General features: G+C 38.0%; 1 protein-coding gene across 1 annotated transcript in view; it reads left to right on the forward strand.

The window, feature by feature from the left end:
• The first annotated feature begins 2598 nt into the window (after positions 1–2598).
• Positions 2599–23258, forward strand: part of CRISPLD1 (cysteine rich secretory protein LCCL domain containing 1) — a 44780-nt gene continuing 24120 nt past the window's right edge. Inside the window, exons 1-2 of the mRNA XM_002926308.4 lie at positions 2599–3117; positions 4044–4363. Of these exons, the coding sequence (XP_002926354.1) occupies positions 4106–4363 (258 nt within the window). The 5' untranslated portion in view covers positions 2599–3117; positions 4044–4105. The remainder of the gene's footprint in view (positions 3118–4043; positions 4364–23258) is intronic.

Below are 23258 nucleotides of genomic sequence, written 5' to 3' on the forward strand. Positions count from 1 at the left end.
CTCTGAGGTATGCCTGTACCTGCTTCTGCAAGGGCAGGGATAGGAAAACACATAAGAATATATTTAAAGATAGCACCTAAGCATACACATTAGCAGGAAATGATAGCAGCATGGACCAAATGACATTGCCAGAGGAAGGTATCTTCTTTGTGGAATATGTCTGTTAGAGTACTTTGAGCTGCAAGTAACTGAATACCCATGTCAAAATGGCCTAAACAAGGCATCCGTTATCTCTTGTAGGCAGGTGTTCAGTGACTGGTCAAGGGCAAAGAGACTCAGACACTATTTGTCCATGCATTCAGCCTTGCTGGTAGGTCTCTGCTCTCAGGCTTGCCCTTCTTTTTTGCACAATAACACCTGTATCTTTAAATTTCACAAACTTATCAACACCTGCAGGGACATTTTCTCCTTTTGTATCTCTTTTTATTACAAAAGAAAACCTTACCAACCGTTCTCCTCATACCTAAGAAGATTTCTTCCATCCTTTCAGTAGCCAGGGTTGCATGGCATGTCCATGCGAAATCAGTCACTGCCAGCAGGGATAAATTGTGATGACTGGCTTTAAATAATCAACATTCACCTCCTAAGGATGCCAGCTGGATAGGGTGTGAGAGGGTGACCATCCTCAGTAAACTGGAGGCTTGGAAGAAAGGAGTGGAAGGCTGGTTGTTGGTTAGGCAATCAACAGCATTTGCCACAAGAAAGTAGTCATGCTAAAAACAACCCTGGCTTTATAAGTAACATCCTTAGCCACAAACCAAAGTACCATTTTTACATGAATTCAGTGTGGAGAAGATGTTCGCTCTGTCTATGTACAGATTTCTCAACCACAAATAAAAATGTAAAGAGTATCATCTTTAAGTATTCAAGAATATTGTCACTTCTCTTCAGAACATTTCAGGCATATATATTAAACCAGATATGACAAGCTGTATTAGCAAAATGTTAATATTTAATATAATGAGTGTTCGAATCATTCTTTTACCTAAAAAAATGACCTGAAGTACCAAATTGGAAGCCAATTTAAATGTCCAGCCAAGGTATAAAAACTTTTTTTTTTCCTTGTCTGGAGAGTTTGGAAATAAAACTTTAAAACCGAATCTTATTTTCTTTAATGTAAACCTTTAGGTGTCTGATTTGTATACTGTGTGGAAAGCCTTATGATGCAAACATTCAAGAGTCAATGCATTTAACTTCGGGTCCTTATCACCTTACTTCCCTTCTTCCCAATTTAAATTCGCTTTGAAAATGTTTCAAGTAATGCTATTACTTTTAAGATTTTTTTATTTGATATTCAGCACACTTTTCAATACTATATTAAAATTGCAGTTTTCAGGAAGGAAAGCCAGTTTTCTGAACCCTGTGCAGAAGAGTTATAAATAACTGTTTGAAAAGTACAAAGCAACAGTCTTTCTGTGCTTAAACTGCTATAAAGTTGCAAAACTTCTATGAAAGTCATATGTGCACCAAAACCTTTCACCTCCTGTGCCCTTCTGATAGGTGATGCTTCCTTTTGTTGTTGTTGTTGTTGTTGTTGTGAGAGGAAACAAGACCTCAAGTTCACCTGAGGCTTAAATGTCAGTTTTTAGGTTTGATAAAGTGTAACTGTATTGTGGAAAGAGACAGGTAGCAGCTCGTGAAGATTTGGGAGTTACTCTCAAAATGTTTTACCTCATTTGGTCATATGCTATATACTGCAGCACTGAGAAATAAGAATGAAAATCATGACTCACTACAGAAGGGGAAGCAAAGGTAAATGAATTAAATAAATGCTTCCTAAAACAAAACAAAACAACAACAAAGCCAAAAAACAAACCGACCCGTAGAAGCAGTACCACATTCAGTAGGGTGAACCTTTGCGAATTTAAAGATAGTTATTTTCCTACACCAGGTATAACACGGACAACAGGGAAACTGGCACTATCAGCTCTAGGGCCGGGTTTTGAATTCCTGTTAATATAGCACTGATAAATTAATTTAGGGTATCCTTTACGTATCAACTCCAAAAATAGCTACATCATTATAAAAGAAAAAAAAAGTGCTCTGGTCACCTTGGGAAGCGAATGCCACCTAGTTTATCCATGAAGTGAGACTCTCAACGGTCAGACAATCCCAAGTGACAGATCATTACATCAGTCTATGAAACCCCTTGTCCATCTGGTCATCATGAAGGTTAATGGAGGCAAAAAGAACAATTTCTCAATTTTAGACACTGGGTCCTGGAAACAGAAGTGAGCTCCTGGAGAAATAAAAGCAAAAGCCTTTCTTCCCCATCCCGCCCCCCAGTACCTCTTCCGCATCTCCAAGATCTGAGGTGTTAACCCATCCCCACTCCCTCGGCATGCTCTCTGGGGCGCCTCCTTTTCTGTTAGGGTTTTAAAGTCCTTGTAGCATCTCCTCAGGAAGCAACGAGGAAGAAGACCTCTGGAAGCAGAGGAGCTGTGAGGGGCCGGAGGAGTTGGGGCCCTCCTTGCTTTCGCCTCCCACAGGGTCCAGACCGGCACGCCGGGCCTCTGAAGCCCAAAGCACGCCCACAAAGGCCAAGAGTCCAGGCTTCCCTGGGCCGGGGGAGAAGCAGGGCGGCTACTCCCTGCTCCGCAGCAGGCAGCGGGCCAGGCTGGGTAGAGGTGGGGGTGGGCGAGGAGGGGCGCTCACGTCACGTGCGCGCGCAGGGACCGCAATAAATGCCCGGGAGCTCGCGGGAGCGGCGGAAGCGCTGGGCGCCTGGCTCTGCACACCGCGGCTGCTCCGAGCGGGAGCGCGAGGTCGCCGCCATCCTCTGCCTCCCAGCCTCGCTCCTGTCCCCGCCCCTTGCTCCTGCGGAGGGCGCTCGGAGGAGCTCGGGCGCCCACCCTGGCTCGCTAGGCCGGCAGCTCCCTTTCAGCCCCAATTTCAGGCTCTAACTTGGGAGGGCTACGCCTGCTGCAGGTCCTAACGGAGCCGCGGAGGCCCAGGCTCGCGTCCGCTCTCAGCGCCCTCGTCGCCCCAGGACGCGCGGCGCGCTGGTCGTTCCCGACCGGACTGTGTGTGTGCAGTCGCGTGCGCAGGCTGGGGCGGCTGCGGGAGGCCGGCGGTGGTGTTCGGCTCCGCTCTCGTAGGGAACTTCACGCTGGAGAGGTAAGGGCATTTCTAAAAGGCATCGCCGAGTCGTCAGTCTCCCACCTTTTCCTATCTACCTTTTTCTTCTAAAACCCCACTTAAAAAAAAAAAAAGCCAACTTGTAGAGAATGGGCGGGCACGGAGGGTGAGTGGGCTGCTTGGAAAGCTGCAGCGATGGAGACCTGCGGGTGCTTGTGCTTCCAAGTGACTGTGGGTTTCACCTCCTCCTCCTCCTGTCGCGCGCTTTCCGTTTGGGTTAAGTGAAAAGTGTGCGCCTGCGGCGTGTGGGAGGAAAAGCTGAAGTTGCTGGTGAACTGTTAGCTTTATCGGGTGCGGGCCGCAGGTTGGGCACACACTTTCCAGGAAATAATGATTGAATTCTTCTTGCCCTGCGCCTGGTAAGAGGACACTTCCCCCCAAACCATTCTTGGACATTAGTTCCGTATGAATGACATTTTGTACTTTTAAACATTCACGTCAATTTCAGCCTGTTGGGGACGTTCTGAGTGCGAACTGGAGATAGGACACTGGTACAAAATAATACCTTAAAACAGAGAGAGATACGTGGACCTCTAGATTGATAGAAAACACTAGATAATACCCTTTGTGGCTCTATGCAATATATAGCCATTTAAAGCCTTTCAATTAAGAAATTAACTTCAAGCTTGGACTCTTCGGGGCTACTTTTGCTGTATATTTTGGCCTCATGCATGTTGTCTTAGTACATATAGTTGTTTATTTTGTGAAAATAACGCATTGTGAAAATTCCTCTGGAGGAAAAATGAATTGGAGACAGTTATTTCAAAAAGTGCACGTCCATTTGTTGGCATTATATAAACAAACCAAACTGGCACACTTCCTTTGTAACTGTTATTTTACTTTTGTTATTAAAAAATTAATATCTGCCTAGATTTTCACCTTAATCACACTGCATGTCGTTATAGCCAAAAGGAGTGGAAGAGCCTGTCTTGGAGATTTTCCCAGGGAAATCCTGAGATCATTCATTATGAAGTGTACCGCGCAGGAGTGGCTCAGAGTGACCACAGTGCTATTCATGGCTAGAGCAATTCCAGCCATGGTAGTTCCTAATGCTACTTTATTGGAGAAACTTTTGGAGAAGTACATGGATGAGGATGGTGAGTGGTGGATGGCCAAGCAAAGAGGAAAAAGGGCCATCACAGACAATGACATGCAGAGTATCTTGGACCTTCATAATAAATTACGGAGTCAGGTGTACCCAACAGCATCTAATATGCAGTATATGGTAAGGAAATTTTTCAGATGGTATGTACAAAAATGTTTATTAATGCTTTCAGTCTTCCTGGTTAAATTTCCTCATGCTATTATTTAATCTTTACCATTTGTCCTGTATGAAATTTTAAAAAAGATTTTCTTGGAGGCTGTCTTCCTCTGCATATTCTTTAATCAGTGTTCCCTTTATTCTAAGAGCTCTTTGAATTTCAGAGTAGAATTAAATACCTTCAGATGCAATGTTCCTACTAAAAGCTCTAAATTCTACTCTTACCAGGAAGATTCCTATACTGAAAATGCTGAACAGCTGATGCATTTCTTTTAAGTGCTTTAGTAGAACAATTGCTTCCTAATTCCTAATTGATGGAACTTATGAATGGTGGATCTGAAAAATCGAGGACCAATAAGTTAAAGCAGTTTTCTGGATTATTGATAACTTTCCAGTGGGTCCTTGCTTCTTACCAATATGTAAATGACTCATTGTAAAGTGTAAATTTCTGTGGTTGCTTCGTGTTAAGCAGTGCTTTGGCAATGGCTTTTTTTTCTCTTGTGGATTTATTTGTGCACTTTGACATGTGAAAGCAAGCTCAAAGTTTACAAAAAAAAATGTGACTTAGCCTTAATAACCTCATATTTATTTTTAGAGTGAAGTAGCAAGTTTGGGAAACAAACTTACATTATTATTATTACTATTATTTGTTATTTTTAGAGAGGTGGGAGAGGGAGAGAGAGAATCTTAAGCAGGTTCTCTGCCCAGAGTGGAGCTTGATGCGGGGAGCTCGATCTCACAACCCTGAGATCATGACCTGAGTCGAAATCAAGGTGTCGGATGCATCGACTCAGCCACCTAAGCATCCCACAAACTTACTTTTTAAAGGCTATTAAGATATAACTCATTAATATATTACTGTATACCTTAAATATTTAGAAAAAAATTCGTATATCTATTATACTAAAATTAGGAGTGTACTAGCAAAAATCGATAATAAGTAATCACTGGTGATAGCCATGCTTATACAATGAACATTGGGAATCACATTTCTCCTTTGGATAAGTTGTAGTATACATTTAATTTTAATGCATTCTAGTTTTCTTCTTTCTGCATTCACATTAGTGCTGACGGGTATTCTCTAGACAACTTTCATGATATATGGAAGTTCTAAGTTCACATTACCCATTTCAAAATATAGCATATTATTTTAACTTTCACTAGAAAGAAAATTAACCCTGAAGAAAGTAGGTTGCACTCAAGAGAACTTATCAGAGGTTAAGAATCAGGGCCTGGCAATCAGGTGGCATGGGTTTAAATTCTGTCACTGATATCCACTAGCTATGTGACCTAGGGCAACTTAATTTATCTCTACCTCTGTTCCCTCATGTCTAGCATGTGTACTCACCTCAGAGGGTTTTTGTGGGGATTGAATGAGATAACCTATGTAAAGTTTAGCTCATTATGAGGCATATTGCAAGGTCTCAGTAAATGTGACTATGACCAATAATTAATTTTATGTCTCCCCATAGTGTTTAAATAAAATACCTAAGGAAATCGTTAACTCTTTTCAAAATTCTGTGCAGGCTATGACATTTGTAATGTCTCACATTTCTACTTTTTGTATATTTTGAAGCATTTGTCCGAAGTAAAAAATTCTATGATTTCTTCATTTGTGAGCTTTCAAAGAGCAAGAGCCAATTATGGAGCCTTTCCAAGTAGGCCACTGTATGCTTATTCCATGTGGATTGGTATTCCATTGCTTTATTTAAAATAAGGACGAACTTGGGAGTTTGAACCCACAAAAAGAAACCTGAGAATATTTGTGTGTGTTTTAAGTAATATGGAAATAATGAAAGAACAGTTCAGTGATTCGTTTTCATGTTGGACTTCCAAAGAAAATAACTGCCTATTGTATGATGTCTAGTCTGGGGTGTTTATATGAGTTTCTTTTTAGTTTCACTGGTTTCATTCTATCCTTGAAATGTAGATTTAGAAACCAGCCAGGGTTTATGTTGTGTTTCCCTTAGATACTATTAGCACTGGAACTGTGTCTTGGCCATTAACTGGGCTGCAAAGGACTTCATTGCCCAACTGTACTGGAACACATTTTCTAGAATACACATTTAAGGGGAAAGTCTAAAAGAACAATACTATTTTATTTGAAATATCGTTGACTTATGCATTACATAGTAATTGAAGTACAGATGTTGATCAACCTTGTGACGATGTTATTTATTCAAATAATTATTTAGAAGTGTATTTGTTCTGAGAAAGCAAAATTAAAATTTGGCTTAAAGAGCTTTTTCCTGTAAAATCTGCAATAAGTGCCACCACTTTGTCTACTTGTACGCTGTGTGTCAATCACATTAAAAATGTGAATAGCCAGTCACCTTATTTATGCTTGGTGCTTATTTTAGTGTACTCTTTGTACTTGAACCTATGGCAGCCAAACCACGTCCACATTTATTAACATCACATCCCTACCCCTACTTTTATCCTCATTTAACTAATAGGGTTAAAAATTGGCTCTGGAACACCACATCTTCCCTTGAAGAGCTTATAGGCTGATTGAGAAGGAAGAATAGACACATTTGAAAATATTCAAGTAAACAAGGACATAAAATTCTCTGCTAAAGTGTGTAAATAATGCCAAGGGAGCACAGAATAATGGAATATTCCTAATGGTGAGAGTTAATCAGTGGGGAAGTTGGGGTTTATGGTGTTCCTGGAAGGTAGTCAGGATCCTGAACTGTGGCAGAGTGGAGGGCATATCTCAGCTAGAGGAAGAGAAACAGACAAGTTCTGTTTACAGGAAAACTTCTAGATGAAGAGGTTGGAACAAGCATGACCTGGGGCAGAATCAGGAAGGGGAGAAATGAATTATTGATTACTGAAACCAGTGATGCTTGGAAAGGCTCCCTGATTGGCTTTCCATCTGAAAGCTTATAAATGAAGATGTCCTACCAATTTTTACTTCAGATAAATGCTTTAAAGAGAGAGATTACCCATATTTAATTTAGGGTAAGTTGAGAAACCGCAGCCCTTAGGTCACCAAAGGAAACTTACTGAAAGAGGCAGTGGATTCTTAAAGGAAAAACTACTAGCTTTGGCTCCATAGCCGCAGGTTCACATTTGCCTCAGCTGCTTATGGGTATGTGAACTCTGACAGTCAGCAACCATTCTGGGTACTGTTTTTCTCAATGGTAAAATTGATACAGAGAATAAAACCACAAGCTGAAAGGAGATAAGATATTGGATACTGTTGCACATACTCTCTTTTTTCAGGCCTTTCCTTTCCATGGGTTTTCTTTCACCTTATCATTTAGTTGTTTTATTTTTTTGGTTATTTCATCAACATGTTCTTGTTTCCGGCTTGTCTTGTAACACTTTTTTCTTAGGTTTTTCCTTTTGGCCTTCTCCCTTCCTATAGGATGTTATCTATTTCTTTGACTTTAAATACCATCCGTATATTGATGGTGTATAGTCCATAGCTAGTATATATCTCCATGTAACAGTCGTCTCTTTGAGCTTCATTTTCATATTTCCCACGGACTGCTGGGTCATCCCCATGTGGTATAACACCACAGTTACTTCAAGCTTAAGATGTCTGAAAAGAAAATGAACTGCCTTACCTTTTTCTCTCCACCCTTGCCTGTGATCCTACTTCTTTTCCTGGATTCTTAGTGGATCTCATCAACATCTGCTCAGTCTTTTGTAAGCAAAGCAAAACAAAACAAAACACCCTGCAAAACAGAAAATTGGCCCCATGCCCCCAACTTTTACCATGCTCTCATTCTTCCCACTTTCACATAACATACACACACAAACATAAATACACAGTTGCTTGCCAAATTCTGTAGATTCTGTCTCAGAAATGTCTTTTGAATCCATCTCTTCCATTTCATCCTAACCTTTGCTCATTATCTCACCTCAGGATTGGTACTACAGCTTCTCACCCAGCAGACTGTACCAGTCTGTTCCTACTTTATTTTTTACTTTAGTCCACCTTCCTCATTGTTACTTAATCTGTCTTTTCCTTAAACAAATCTGTGGTGGTTACTCAGCTGTGCAAAACTTCTGTTGACTTCTGGATGCTCACAAGTTGAAGCCCACCTTGATTAATATATAAAAGGAGGCACATGCTGTCAGTTCTGCCCATGGCCCTCAACTCCCTTGTGTATATCCATATCTGTATTCACACTGAACTATTTTCACTGTTCATAAAGATGGTTGTCCTTCTTCATGTCTCTTTGCTCATCAGTTTCTTCTGTGCCCAGAATGTCTGTGATTTCTGTCTTCTCCTCATAATCTCTTATTCAAGATTAAGCTCAAATGTTGTCTTTCTGCAAGGTTTTCTCCGGTGTACCCATTCCTCTGCCCTACTACTTCTGTGCTACTAAGGTATTTTATTCAAACCTATTGAAAGTATAACAGTTTTGTTGCAATTAAATAGTTACATGTCTGTTTTCCTTTCCAACGCTTTAAATTTCTGGATGGGTAAGCATCATACCTTATTAATGTTTATAACCCTGTGCCTGATGCATAGACGTACTCAGTAAATATTTGTTGATTGAATATTGTTGGTAGTTCAACAAATATGTGTTGAATGAAGGGATGGGTGGAAAGATAGAAGAGGTTATATATAAGGTAAATGTGAGGACAGGCTAAGAAAGAGGAATTAAAAATTCTGGAAGGTAGGATATCAGCAACACTGGAGATACTGACATAGAAATTGGAGATGCTAGAGATGAAGGAATAAATGTTTCAAATAATTCAATATTTAAAATTTTGATGTTACATTGAAAATTATCCTGTAATATGGAGCTACTGAGATAATAATAAATACATTCAAATGTTCTGGAATTCAAATACTAAAATGCGTTAATGGGTATTTACCTCTTGCTACAAATTTTTAACATAGAGCCCCTAAAACACTGTAGAGTGACTGAAATCCCAAGTAGTTCACTGTGATGCAAAGTGTACCTAAGTCTAGAATGTGCTTTAGCAGCCAGAACACTTTACCTAAAAAAGGGCACACGGCGAGTTATATAAGCCATTTTCCACTATTATAGCTATTTCCATGTCTTTTAGGGAACTGTTGACAGACACTCTGCTGGGAGGGTTGGTGGCTTTGCCTGCTTGTTCTCACTTCACATATGGGCAAAACTATGGGCAGAACCTTGGCATAGCACTTTTCCAAATGTAGAACAAAATACATCTGGATGCCTCTCCTTTTGCTAGGCAACCAGAGGCTCTGAGCCAAACAACCAGTGGTACTTTCGGTCCATGGTGCATGTTGCAAAAACTTGATTCCAGTTTGTCACTTAGATTTTTTCTAAGGCCATGTTTAACATGGGAAGTCAAGTTGTTATTGGTCTTGTTTTTTTCCTGTACTTTAGTGTGGCAGATAATCGTAGAAACTGGACATGAGACAACCTAGTTTGCTGAACAGGGTGAAGCTAGTCTGGGATCTGCCCTGTTTCTGTCTGTAGTCTGAATCCAAACCTGAAAGAGTTATCTTTAACATGTGAGTTGCTCTGTTTACTCTCATAAATCTATATCTTCTGACATTATTTGCCACCTGTTACATGTATCCAGAATAAATGCAGGTAGTGAAATGGTGGCCTCATAACTCATTTACCCAAAGCTCCATGTTTGCACATTTTTTATTTTGCTAAAAGTGGCAGGAATTCACATCAATGAAGGTTTTGTTACAAGTCTTGATTCCAAAAGCAGTAGTTTCTCTCTGTATGTTGGTGCCTGCCTGGCAATTTTCAAAAATTAAATGTTTGTATCTTTTATTGATATAAGATATAACCTTCATTCGTTTAAGGTATATGAAATATCTTTGTTGGTTCAAAGAATATTATCATTATTTAAAGTTATTAAGGCTTTCTATTCTGAATTTAAAATAGCTTATTTAATTTTCCTAAAGCATTTTATCTTAATATTTTTTAGATATAATGAAGTTGTATTTGGTTCTCAGTATCTTGGTCAACACAATTAAAATATTTACAAAACCTTAATTTGAATAGATAATTATTGTTTTTTAAAGACGATGGCACTTACAATCAATCAATTTTTTTTCAGAAGTTGAATTGTCAATGGCAATACCCATAGGAAAAAAGTGACATAGTCCAGTTTTATATAATTTAGTTATTACCCTGGAGTTCTGGGAGATTAAAGATACCTCCTTAAATGTAAACAGCAAATCTGGGGTCTTAGAAAGCAAAGAGAAGACAAATAGTTTTAGGAGGAGAATGGATCACTCAAAGCCAGAAAACGCCACAAAATTTTGAAATTGTTATTGTTATTTATTCCTTCATTCAGAAGGTTTTAGAGGTTTACTATATGGCAGGCACCCCTAGGACCCAGAAGTAAACACAGCAAACATTCTTCCTTGCCTGGAACAGGTGTGAAGACCCTCAATCACCATGCTCAACAGAGGGCCCATGTGGTTGACACAGAGCAAGGGTGGGAAGTAATGTAGAAAATGGGATCAGAGATTTAACTGAGAAGGACAGATTTAGATTGTTGTAGAAACTCACTGTCAGTCTGAGTGATAAGAAACCACTTGAATTTTTTGAACAGAGGAATAGCATGATCTGGTACTTACACACAATCATCTGGCTTTGTTGAGAACAGAAGTTTGGTGGTGTGAGGTGGGGCAAAAGTGGGAGCAGGGAGGCAAAGTTATTGCAATAATCCATCTAACACTGATGACTGGTAGCCATGGTGGTGGTGAGAAGTGGCAAGAGTGTGAATACACACTAAAATGCTTTGTAATCATAACATCAATCTTGAAAAATTCAAGGAAACCTTGTTGCAAGATTAATGAAATTGCCGTGGTGAACCGGGCATCTGGTAGGCTGGGAGTTTCTGCATCTGATGCAAGATCTAAATCCACTCAATTCCTTGCTGCAGTTATTTGAAAATGGATGGTGTTTCTATTCTAGTTTAAAGATCAATGGGGAAGATTCTGTATCTTTCAACTTGGAGTGGCTTCGTGAATTGTTACAGAGATCCCAGAAGTCCCCCAGTTACTTGATACCCAGTTTGTCAACCAAACTCCAAAAGATTGGAGGAAGTGAAACAAACCTCTGCCTCCTCACTTGCCAGGATAAGGATGCCTGCTGTTTTCCCACATGATTTTCTCTCCTCTCCCAAAAAGCCAGTCTACTCTCTTACTTCCTCCATTAACAACAGAGGATGAAACTATTAGCATGAGAAGCAGAACAGGACAGTGGCCCAGTTCTTGTCCAGTAATCACCAGTTTCTTTACCATGGGATGTATCATTAGGATTTTATTTCATTTTGGAGTTAACAGATTTTGGATGTGGTATATGGCTGTGTAGTTTTTGCCTGAGGAACTAGAAGTATTGGAGCTACCATATTTTTAAGAAGGGAAGAATGTAGATAGATCAACTTTTGGTAGAGAAAACTAAAGCTCAATTTTGGACATATTAAGCTTAAGATTTAGCTTAAATATACAAGTGAATTCGTCAAGTATGCAATTAGACAAATGTGGTGTAGTCTAATCTGGAACATAAAATTAGCAGTTATCAGCATTTAGATGGTATTTAAAGCCATGAAGAGAGAGGAGATCATCAAGGAAGTGAGTATAGATAGAGGTGTTTGAGCCCTTGACACACTTTACTGTGTAGAGGTAGGGAGGTGGGGGAGAAACAGCAAAGGGAATTGAAAATTAGGAAAAAGCAACAATAACAACAACTAAAAACCTGGGAGCATGATGTCCTAGAAGCTAAATGAATAAAGGCAGAAATGATGATCAGCTCTGTTAGATGTCGCTTTTAAAGATTAAGTAAAATGAGGAGCCTTGAATTTAACAATATGGAGGTCACATTGCAGGTCTGATAAACCAGTTTCGGTAAAGTCATAGTGGTCTAAGGGCACTGGGCAGAATGGGATGAAACAAATGAGCATGCACCTTCATTCACTCATTCATTAAACATGTGTGTTTCATTTTCTATGGACCAGGTGGTATCTGCACTCTTAACTGTTTTCTAACCAAAATTTTTCAACTTAATTTTAGAAGATGTAACTCAGTTCGGGAACATATCCCACATTTATAATGATGGTCAATAGGAAAATGCAATTTCTTTGAGTAATTATTTTTTTTTACCTTTACTGAATAACTTCATTAAAAACAAAATAATCATTTATAATAATTTAAAATTCATAATTGAGTGACATTTAGTTCAAGAACATTCTTTGCTATTGTTCAGCTGTGTCCTCTTACACAGTCCTTTTAGGACAACCAAATAATTATATGTAATTTAAAATTTAAATTCTCATATTTTTAATGATTTTTACTAATTCAATTAAAGCCAAATATTTATAAAACTGACATATATGTCCTATATATTATGTACAATACATACATATATATAATATCTAGTTCATTGGAAGAAGAAATTCAAGTGGTAATAAATTGTCTGGTTCAGGTATTACAGTATGTCTAAGTAACCCTTTCCTTATTTTCCTGTATATCTGTTGCCTTCAAAATTTTAAGAAGTTACAGAAAAGCTTTTATAATTGATTAAACCAATTTGTTATTGATAAACTTGTGTTTGAGAAAGCATTTAAGTCAACAAATACTGATTGAGCATTTTTGTGGCAGGTACTGTTCTTGATGCTGGAGAATATGTCAGTGTATAAAAAGTTCAACAAGTTAAGGAAAATAAGGAGAATGAGATGATAGAGAAGGATAGAGATGGAGCTAATCCTGTTGGGTAGTTGGGGAAGTCTTCTCTGAGTTGGTGGCTCTTGAGCTGAGAGCTTAGTTACAAGACGGAGTCAGCTAAACAAAAATACAGAGATCTGGGCAAAGGGAATACTGGACACAAAGTCTCTAAGTCAGAAATGAAGTGGGGGGTTTTCAGGGGTCACAAAGAAGGCTAGTGTGACTGAACTTTATTCAGTAATGAGGGAAGTGTTAGAAAATGAGGTAGACTTAAAAGGCTGGGCCAGAAGTCGTTTTGAGTTATAGGTGAGAAGAAATTTGGATTTTATGCTGAGTGAAATGGAAATCCATTGGAAAATTTCTTACAAGGGATTAACCTGGTCAGTTTCCATTTCAAAAATTATTCTGACTACATTATGGAGAGTGGTCTGAAGAAGAGCTAAGGCTGAAAGCAGAGAGACAGTTAGGAAGCCATTGCTATATTCTGGGTGTGAGAGGATAGTGACTGGGACCAGGGTAATAGTGGTAAAGATGGAGAGAGATGTGTGGTTTCAAGATATGATTTGATGGCATTGGCGATGGTGTGGTTGATAACTTTAATTTGAAGGGTGAAGGATAGGAAGAAATCTGGGATGTTCATAGGTTTTACTTAAGCACATTGGTGGATAGTTGAAGCATTTTCTGAGAAGCAGAAAGGAGTAGGTGAGGATGAAATCAGGAGTTCCTTTTTGGCTAAGCTTCATTGTGATGTCAAATGCCATCTTCATCTGGGTTTAATGGTTAATGGGGAGGTGGGACTTGAGATAAAAATGTGGAAATTATGTAGGTGTTATTAGGAATCATCTTAACTGACCGAACAAAATCATCCAAGGAGGAGATTTTTATGGACAAGAGTTGAATGCCTTGGCTTGAGCCCTGTGGTGCCACAATATGTAGAGGTTGAACAGAGAGGAGCAGCTAACAAAGAAAGCTGAGAAAAAGTGGTCAGCAAGATTGGAAAAAAAGACAGGGTAGACTGATGTCCCAGAAGCCACAAGAGAGTTCAACAAGGGAGAAGTCAGTGTTTCAGTATTGTTGAGAGGCTGAGTAAAATAAAGAAGAAAAGCCAACAATGGTTTTGTTAACATGGAGGTTATTGGTGACCTTGATAAGAGTAATTTCAATGGTGGGGTCTGACTGGAAGTCTTACTGAAGTGGGAAGAAAAGAATGGGAGGAGAGGTAGTAGAGAAGTTACCTCAAGTAACTCTTCAAGGTGATGTTGCTCTGAAGGAAATCAGAGAAAGGAAACTACCTATTGCTACAGGGGAATATGGGCCTTTTTCATTTTTTCAAAAGAGTATGTTTGTAGGTTAATGAGAATGAAGAAGTTGAGAAAGCACTTGGCAATGGGAGGGTGAAAATATAACTACAGAGTCACTTCATTTATTGTAATAGGAAAGACTGTGGCTGTAGGTTCAGAAGCAGACGGTTTGGTATATTCGATGAAGAAGAGAGAAGAAAATTTTCATGCAGATGCTTCTGTATTTTCCCAGTGAAATTATAAAGCAAGATCATCAGCAGAGATTGAGAGGGCAGGAATGAAGGGTGTGAAGATAGGACATTACGAGATGGTAATTTTGGACATACTGCATAAGGATCTGTGTGGAATCAAATATATGGGATGTTTTGAGATGTTTTCAGCTCATTTCATTCATAATGCTTTAAGTTTAAAAATCCAATAGATATAGAGGTTTACTATATAGTCTGTCAAGATGTTTCCAAAAAACAGGGAGATTTAAAGTAATGATTCTTGCTCTGACTTGCCATAGGTCACATTACTCTTTTTCAGCCACTTTATATGATGTCATCTGCTTGACCTGTCTTTGACTAGACAACTTCTGGAGATGAGAAAGAGGCGATTAAAGGCATGTTAGTGGGGTTTGAGTTTTGAAATATTCAGGTACTACATAATACTGAACAAGTACAGATACAGATGAGACAGTATGTTTGGGGTTCAGATTGCAAACTGAATGCTAAATACAGATGGTTGTATGGGGATTCCAAAAATGAAATTATGGGAGCAATCCAAATATGTGACTTGGAATAGTGGGTTACTAAAACTTACCAAAGATCAGAGCCTGGAACCATGATCTGGTGAACCTTACTTTTTTCTTTTAAGTAGTTAACAGAATCAATAAGGTGTGGTTCATTCAACTGCTTACACCTAGCTTATTGGAGAAATGGCAGCATATTTTCTATATTGGCAGCTCATCAATGTCAAAAGCAAAATATGAATATGGACATAATCTATTTAGTAGGTCATGCTGCTTTAAATTTAGGTTTTTAACAAAGAACATTTTAAAATCAATCATCAGGAAATTAAGGATAGCAAAGTGTTTTCATTAGAAAAGCCGTTAGGTATGATTTTGGGAATAGAGTGCTTTAATCCAGCACTTCTCAAACTTTAATGTGCATATGACTCCCCTGGGAATCTTGTTAAAATACAGATTTTGATTCAGTAAGTCTGCATGGGCCTCAATATTCTGCAAGCTCCCAGGTGATGGGAGAGCACCATAGGGGAACCCCAGTTTGAATAGACTCTAGGCTCCCTGAAGGACATGAAACATCGACTCTGGAATTCAGATTTTTTCTTTTCGACTCTGGAATTCAGATTCTTTCTTTTTCCCCTCCTTGACTATTACATTCACTTCTTCCTTTTAGTAAGGTAGCAGCTGTAACTACTAATGCAGGACAACAGAAACTCCTTTTCACTCTCTTTCAAGAAGTACTTAGAAACCAAAAAGATGAAGGCATTTGCACAGTAAAATCCCCTAATGCCTAATATTTAAATCAGTCTAATTGGAGGAGAAATGGAAAATGACATCTTAAAATTAGCTAATGGCACAGTTCTGTGAGATAGTGACAAGAGAAGTGCAGTCAGTGATAGGATAAACAATAAAGGGCATATGAGTGAGGAGGGAGGAAGTAGAATTTCGAATTGGGCAAATATGGAGGGGCAACTAGATAAAAGGATAATGAGCTATTAGATAAGACCCAGGAATGAGCATGAGAGTTTCTGTTCATAGACTTTCCCATGTATGTGGCTGTACGTCAGACAATATAAAGGAATTCTGTGAAGGGGGCAATCCCATGAAGGTCCTGGGAGTAAAACATAAAACTGAATCTTATATTTCCTCAAGACATGGTACATCCATATCTGAAATATTGAATGATTGTCTATAGTGAGATCAGATGTTGTCCAGAGAAGGGAAACCAAAGCCCTAGAAGTATTAGGGGGGAGGGGCGGGGCAGGACTCTGGATTGAGAGGGAGTAAGAGCATCAGAACTCCTGCCTAGAAAGAGAGAGCAGAGAGGTCTATTGACCAGAAGTTCTGTGAACACGGAGAACTAAACAAATAAAGAGCATCACTATTTCATGGAGCATCTATGTCATGATTCCATACACCTTGGGTTTTTTGATGCTGTACAGATCTTGCCAAGCGTGATCACCTTTGCCCATGTTAGAATGCCTTATGCGCTCCTGGTTTTCTCGCTAATGAATTTTTCCTCTTCCTTAAGAATCTGCTTTTGTCTAAACTGTTCCATACAGAGTTGGGTGCACTCCCACGCACTTCTCTGGCTCCCATAGCATTTCATATCTGCTTCTGCCCCTGGCATTTGCATCCTGTCTCTTTCTCTCACCCTCCATTACTTTATGGGAAGGGCCTGTGCTTTAGTAAGTTTTGCATTCTCCAGCTGAGTGGCTGACAGATACTCCATGCTCAGTTCATGCTGGTTGGAACAGGAAAAAATGGAATGAATAAATGAAAAATGAAAAGATGATTAGGTTTCAACAACAGTTTTAAATGGGTAGAATGCAAAAGGATTTGATTAATTCTGTTCTGACAAGAAAATGCTCTTAAAAATTGCAAAAACATTCTTTTTAATGAAGTATTGTGTTTATTTTGTACTTTTTTATAATTGTAAGTGCAGTTGCATTTTGGTTAGGTAAAATCATTCTTTCATAAGTATGACAGGTGACTAATTAGCACTAGATTTCGGTGACTTTGAGAGTTACACTGGTTTATGGACAACTCTGTCTCATGAAGTGAGGATGTCTAGACCCCTCGGCAAGTAGGGGACTCAGGAGATTCAGGGAGCAGAATGCGAAGACTCTTGCCAGACCACTGGTTTTGAGATGTAAATCACAATGTGGTAATAAGTACAAATTAATATATTTTAAAGTGTGTATAAATCTTAAGGAATTTCAGAATAAAGCAGTAATCATGAAAGGTTTCTTAGAAGTACGTTTTGAAATAGTATTTGGAATAAGTTATAGTCATTGTGTGGTGGGGAGCCTGGAAGAGAACATTTGAATGATGAGAACCTTCTTAGTAAAGGGGTTGATATGAGAATATGCGTACAGTTGATTTGAAGGCAAGGACTTGGCAGCCACGATCTGTAAAAACTGAGGGTTGTGGAAGAGGTGGGTGGGGGATGGGGTAACTGGGTGATGGGCATTAAAGAGGGCACGTGGTGTGATGAGCGCTGGGTGTTATACACACTGATGAATCATTGAACACTACATCTGAAACTAATGTTGTACTGTATGTTGGCTAATTGAATTAAAAAAACAAACTGATCCAAGCCTCTATATGGAGATATTTGGTGACATATTTTTCCTAAGTATAATGAAAAGAACCTTGTTCAAGTGCAATTCAGACAGACTGGAGAAGTGTAACACTACTCATCTTTCTATTCATATCTAAAAAATGAAAAAAATTTCCTTTGACATAATTTGGCAGTATCCATTTGATTTTTGTAAGTGGAAATTATTACAATGGATTTCTAAACTTAGGTTTGTGAACACTTTTTAAATTATTTCTGTATGTATTTGTGTGTATCATATATGTATGAGATATATATATATATATACACATATATATATATATGTATATATATATATGTCATCTTACCTAAACTTAACTAAGCTTCAGTGGAAATATCATCTTAGAAATTTAATAGGAACAAAAGTGTTTAGGTTTGAAAGTTGATTGTCAATAGATTCAAAGCAAAGCTAGGAATAACTTACTCTGAACTTTGTATAATTAATTGTGTTAAATTTGAATTGTAAGGGGATTCTTTACTTTTCCTTTGGGACTCTAGGTGGCAATGGTTGATTATCTTGTTTTTCAATCATTCAAAATCTTGGATTTGAATTTCTTCCTTAGTCATATGAATATCAGCATTAAAAGCCTATGCAAATCACAGCAAATTAAGCAGATTCTTAAAGGAATGAGGGAATACAAGAACATTTATTAAGATCTAATAGGTATCAGGTCATATGTTAGACAGTTTGCTAATATAAATTCTGTGAGATATTTTTATTCTCAAATATTATTTTTTAGCAGGAAACAAATGCCACAATAACAAGAATTCACCAGAAAAAAAAAGAGGGTCTATATGCAGAGTTGTGGACAGGGCTAAAGTGAGCCATAAGGGATGGGGGGCTTCCAAACTTGAATGGTGATGTCACTGCCTAGTGAGGACTATTGTCTGGAAGTAGGGCTGTGTGACAGGACACTGCCACCATCACAGTGAGGCAGAGGGTTGGTGAGGAGGTAATGCAGACTTAAATTTACCTCACATCCTCGAATTTCCTGTTTGTGTCTCCCATTAGCCAAATCTAATTGGAATCCAGGGGCCAAGAGAGCGTGAAGTAACTTAGTATGTAGGATTGAGCCTTTTGGGACATAGAGAATTGCTTTGTGGAAACAAATGAAGAATACGTAACACAATATTCTTTCTTAGATTTTCAAACAAGGACTTTTGAAAACCATATTTCTTAAAATCATCCTCTTTGTCATTGTTTAATTATTGAAGAAGAAAAAGCTAAAGCCCTAGTTCTAAAGGACACCTAAAAAACCTGATTGCTGTGTTTATTAAAGTAGCTTTGAGTTTCCTAGCAGCCAAGGAAAACAGTAAACCATGTTTACATAGCTCCTGTTCACCGCTGGGAAGCAAAACAACTGATCATTCTTGAGATAGGAATTCTTAGTGAAAAGTTAACACAGAATTTTCACTATAGGAACAATGAGCAACTTAGTATAGCAGTTTCATTAAAACTATGTAAACACAATCATGTAAATGTTTCTGGTATTAGCGTTTGGTTTAAATTGAAGTTACGGTGTTAAATTACAAGTTTTGGTTTCTATGTGTCCATCAACTTTTTCTTTTACTAATTTGCCTAAGAAGAGATTTTCATTTGTTAACCCATCTCTTTCTTTCTGAAAACTAGAAAAGCATCCCTAAGTACAATAAATTAAAACAATTAATATTTTATTTACTTTCAAAGCCCAAGTTATATTGAACTATTGAAATATAAAATATAAACTAATACATAAGTAGATACTATAGAGTGATTTATTATGAGAGTTTGTCTTTCCTATCATATATTTTTCTAGGCTTGACTTAATGATCAACCTTGCATCTATCTAAACTTTATGAGCTATAAATAAATAAAAACACAGGTGTTAATTCTTATTAATTGATCCAGTGCTATAAATGGAGACTTAAAGACCTAATAGATGGTACTTGTCCAGTTACTAAAGGATTTCCTTAAATACTGAAGTCTTCTCAAACATTTAGAACATAGTCTTGAAGATTATTAACTACTCCTCTCTTAAATGACAATAAAAATAGTGAAAGCATCATTGCCTTGGATTAATCACAAAATTAATACAAAGATATGACATTTACACAAATAGTCCAAGTTCAGATTTTTAGAGGTTTACCTTCTGTTTAGCATAGGTACTTGATGAATACCCTTCCATCTGAGTTTGTATCACACATGTATGTTTGAGGCAGAGAACTTAGATCCTGTGTCTTCGATCGAAATTATTGCTCATTTCCAGGCCAGCTGTGAGACAGGAGATAACTGATGAGTAGATATTGGCCATATATGTCCTGCCATGTTTTATATTAGGAGCCACAGAAAACACTAGAAAAGAGTGAGACACAATTTTTATTTTGAATTCTAGTTTGGGAATTAAGACCCAAAACAATGGAGACAGATCAAGGGAAATATATAGTAATTGGTAACTTATGTGTTTAAGAAGGTTCAGAGAAGAGTGTGATAAATGGAATATTGTAGTGGGAATGATTTCCAAAAGGAGAAAGATTGTCAACAGGACTTTGGTGAAAGGATAAAGTTTAAGTAACTAAGTAGGAGAGCAGATAAAGGACAGCTCCTTTTGGGGAAAATTTCTAATGGATTCAGTTGTCCAAGAAACTATACAGGTGCTAGAACCTTGCAACTCTAAGTGTGATTATTCAGCGTATGGTCCTAGCACCAGGTCTTAGAAATATTATAGTTTAGACTTGTCTCCTAACCCGCCAAATTAGAATCTGCATTAAAAAAAAAAAAGATTTATTTATTTATTTTAGAGTGTGCACTCCTGGGGTGGGGGATAGGGGCAGAGGGAGAGGGAGAGAGAATCTTCAAGCAGACTCCCCACTGAGCAAGAAGCCCTGTGTAGGGCTCGATCCCAGGACCCCAAGATCATGACCTGAGCCAGAATCAAGAGTCACCTGCTTAACTGACTGAGTCACTCAGGTGCCCCCAGAATCTGCATTTTAAAAAAGATCTTCTGGTGATTCATAAACCCTTTAAAGTTTCAGAGAGTCAGCTGTTGAGGGTCCCTGTTGGGTAGAGGTGGGGTATAAGTGAGCTAGTTAAGTGATGGCCAGAATGGGGAGGGCACTGGCAGTGAGATGAGATGAATCAGCAGACATTTCTGTGTAAAGATTGTGTTGAATTAATGGCTCTTCTGTCTCACAGCGGCAATCTTCCCTGCGTCATGCATTCAGTATCTCTGTATTGAAACTACGGGTTTACTGAAATCATCTTGTGTGTTTATCCACACATTAAATTTCCATTTCAAAAATATTTCAATTTTAAGGAAATGAAGAGGCAATTCCCTAAATTACAGGTTGCTACTTTTTTAAGGTTTTAAGGCCTTGTTTTGAAGTGTTTTAAGTAAAGTACTGCCACATCTGCCTCATATCTCTGTAACTTCCAGGAGATCAGAAGTGCATTGCCCGGAGGTAATGCTACCTTCTCAGTACCCGGCCTCTGTGCCCAGTAACACAGGTGTTCCCTTTGAAATCCGAGCCTTGTACATTTTCCCTGTCACTACAAAGTCTTTTCAAGACAGGTGAAGCACAGTAGTTAAACACCTGTGGTAATTTCCGAGTTTGTAAGGAATGTGTCCCTGCAGATTTCCATAGTGCTTTTTATACCAGATGACTTTATCACAAAAAACATCATACATTCTTTCAGCATTGATTATCTTGCTTATTTACTTATTTCACTGATGTTACTTTATTCATTGTAATTCTGAAGAATACCGCCAGCAGGGAGCAAAAAACGTGGCTTAAAAAATTTATAATGTGGCATTATACTTGGAATTTAAATCTGAAATCTTGTGAACTGTCAAATGTGTGACTTGCATAGAATAACAGATTCTTTTTTGAAGATCAGGTTATTGCTGTTGAGAGGATCATGTTGACAACTTACCCTATAGGATTTTTGGATTGTACTTTCTGATTCAAATAGGAGGACACAACAGTGATTTGGGGAGGGATTTAGTTTTGACACATGATGGATAATTTACAAACCTGTTTCTCCAGAAGTGATGGCACAGCAAGAATTATCTTTTATAAGTGGTATTTAGAAAGACATAATTCTCTATGTCTTTGGTTTTCTTTAGCAACTTCTACATTCGTGAGCTGTCTAAAAATCCTTGTTCCTTTTAGCTGTGCAGAAAAGTTACATGGACATTACATGTACATTATATCTTGGAAATCCATAAATCAATTTCACAAAAATGGTTAGCTAGTTGAAAAATCCTGTTCCTTTTGGCTGTGCAGAAAAGTTACATGTAGAAGTCTATGTCTTATTTCAAATGTTTTACCATTGTGTTTTTGGGATTAAGCTGAAGGGAGCCTGGTTTTAACTTCTTACTGAGAATATATTCTTGTCATATTCAATTAAGTTTCAGTTTATCTGTTTTGGACAATATTAAAACTTTCTTTAATAGAGATGATTCAGTAACATTTGAGCTCTTCTCTAGACTCATAATTGGAAGATCTGAAACCTTTTCGGTTTTGCAATCTTGTAAGTCACAATACAACTTTAATTCTATTTTTTTAAATTTAAGTGTAGTTGGTATACAGTGTTATATTATTTTCAGGTACACACAGCCATTCTACAATTCTATATGTTAGGCAGTGCTCACTATGATAAGTACAGTTACCATCTGTTACTACACAATGTTATTATAGTTTTATTAACTGCATTCTCTATGCTGTACTTTCATCTCTGTAACTTCTTTATTTATAACTGGAAGTTTATATCTCATAATCCCTTTCAACTATTTTACCCATCCCCCTCCCCTCACCTCCCTCCACTCCGGCAACCACCAGTTTGTTCTCTGCATTTGAGTCGGTTTCTGTTTCTGTTTGTTTAGATTTGACATATAAGTGACATATTTTTCTTTATTTGACTGAATTGTTTCACTTAGCATAATATCCTCTAGGTTCATCTGTGTTATTGCAAATGGCAAGATCTCATTCTTTTTTATGGCTGAGTAATATTCCATTGTATTCTAATAACATAACTTCTTTATTCATTTATTGATAGACACTCGGGTTGCTTCCATATCTTGAATATCGTAAATAATGCTGCAGTGAACATAGGGGTAGATATATCTTTTTGAATTCGTGTTTTTGTTTTCTTTGGTTAAATACTCAGTAGTGGAATTAGTGGATTGTATGGTATTTTTATTTTTGTTTTTTTGAGGAAACTCATTATTGTTTTTCACAGTGGTTGCACAAATTTGTATTCCCACCATCAGTGCAGGAGGGTTCCTTTTTTTCCACATCCTTTCCAACACTTGTTCTTTCTTTCTTTCTTTTTTAATGCTAACCATTGTGATTGGTGTGAGTGATATCCATTATTTCAATATGCATTTCCTGGTGGTTAGTGATGTTGAGCATCTTTTCATGTTTCTGTTGCCCATCTGTGCCTCTTATTTAGAAAAATGCCTATTCAAGTCCTCTACCAATCTTTAATCACAAAACAGATTTTGCTTCTTAGTTAGAAATCCCCTTAATTGTCATCAGAAAGATCATTTTGCAGTTTGTAAGTTCTTATGGGGCTCAATAAACAA

The sequence above is a fragment of the Ailuropoda melanoleuca genome, chromosome 9, assembly GCF_002007445.2.
Source record: "Ailuropoda melanoleuca isolate Jingjing chromosome 9, ASM200744v2, whole genome shotgun sequence".
NCBI lineage: Eukaryota > Metazoa > Chordata > Mammalia > Carnivora > Ursidae > Ailuropoda > Ailuropoda melanoleuca.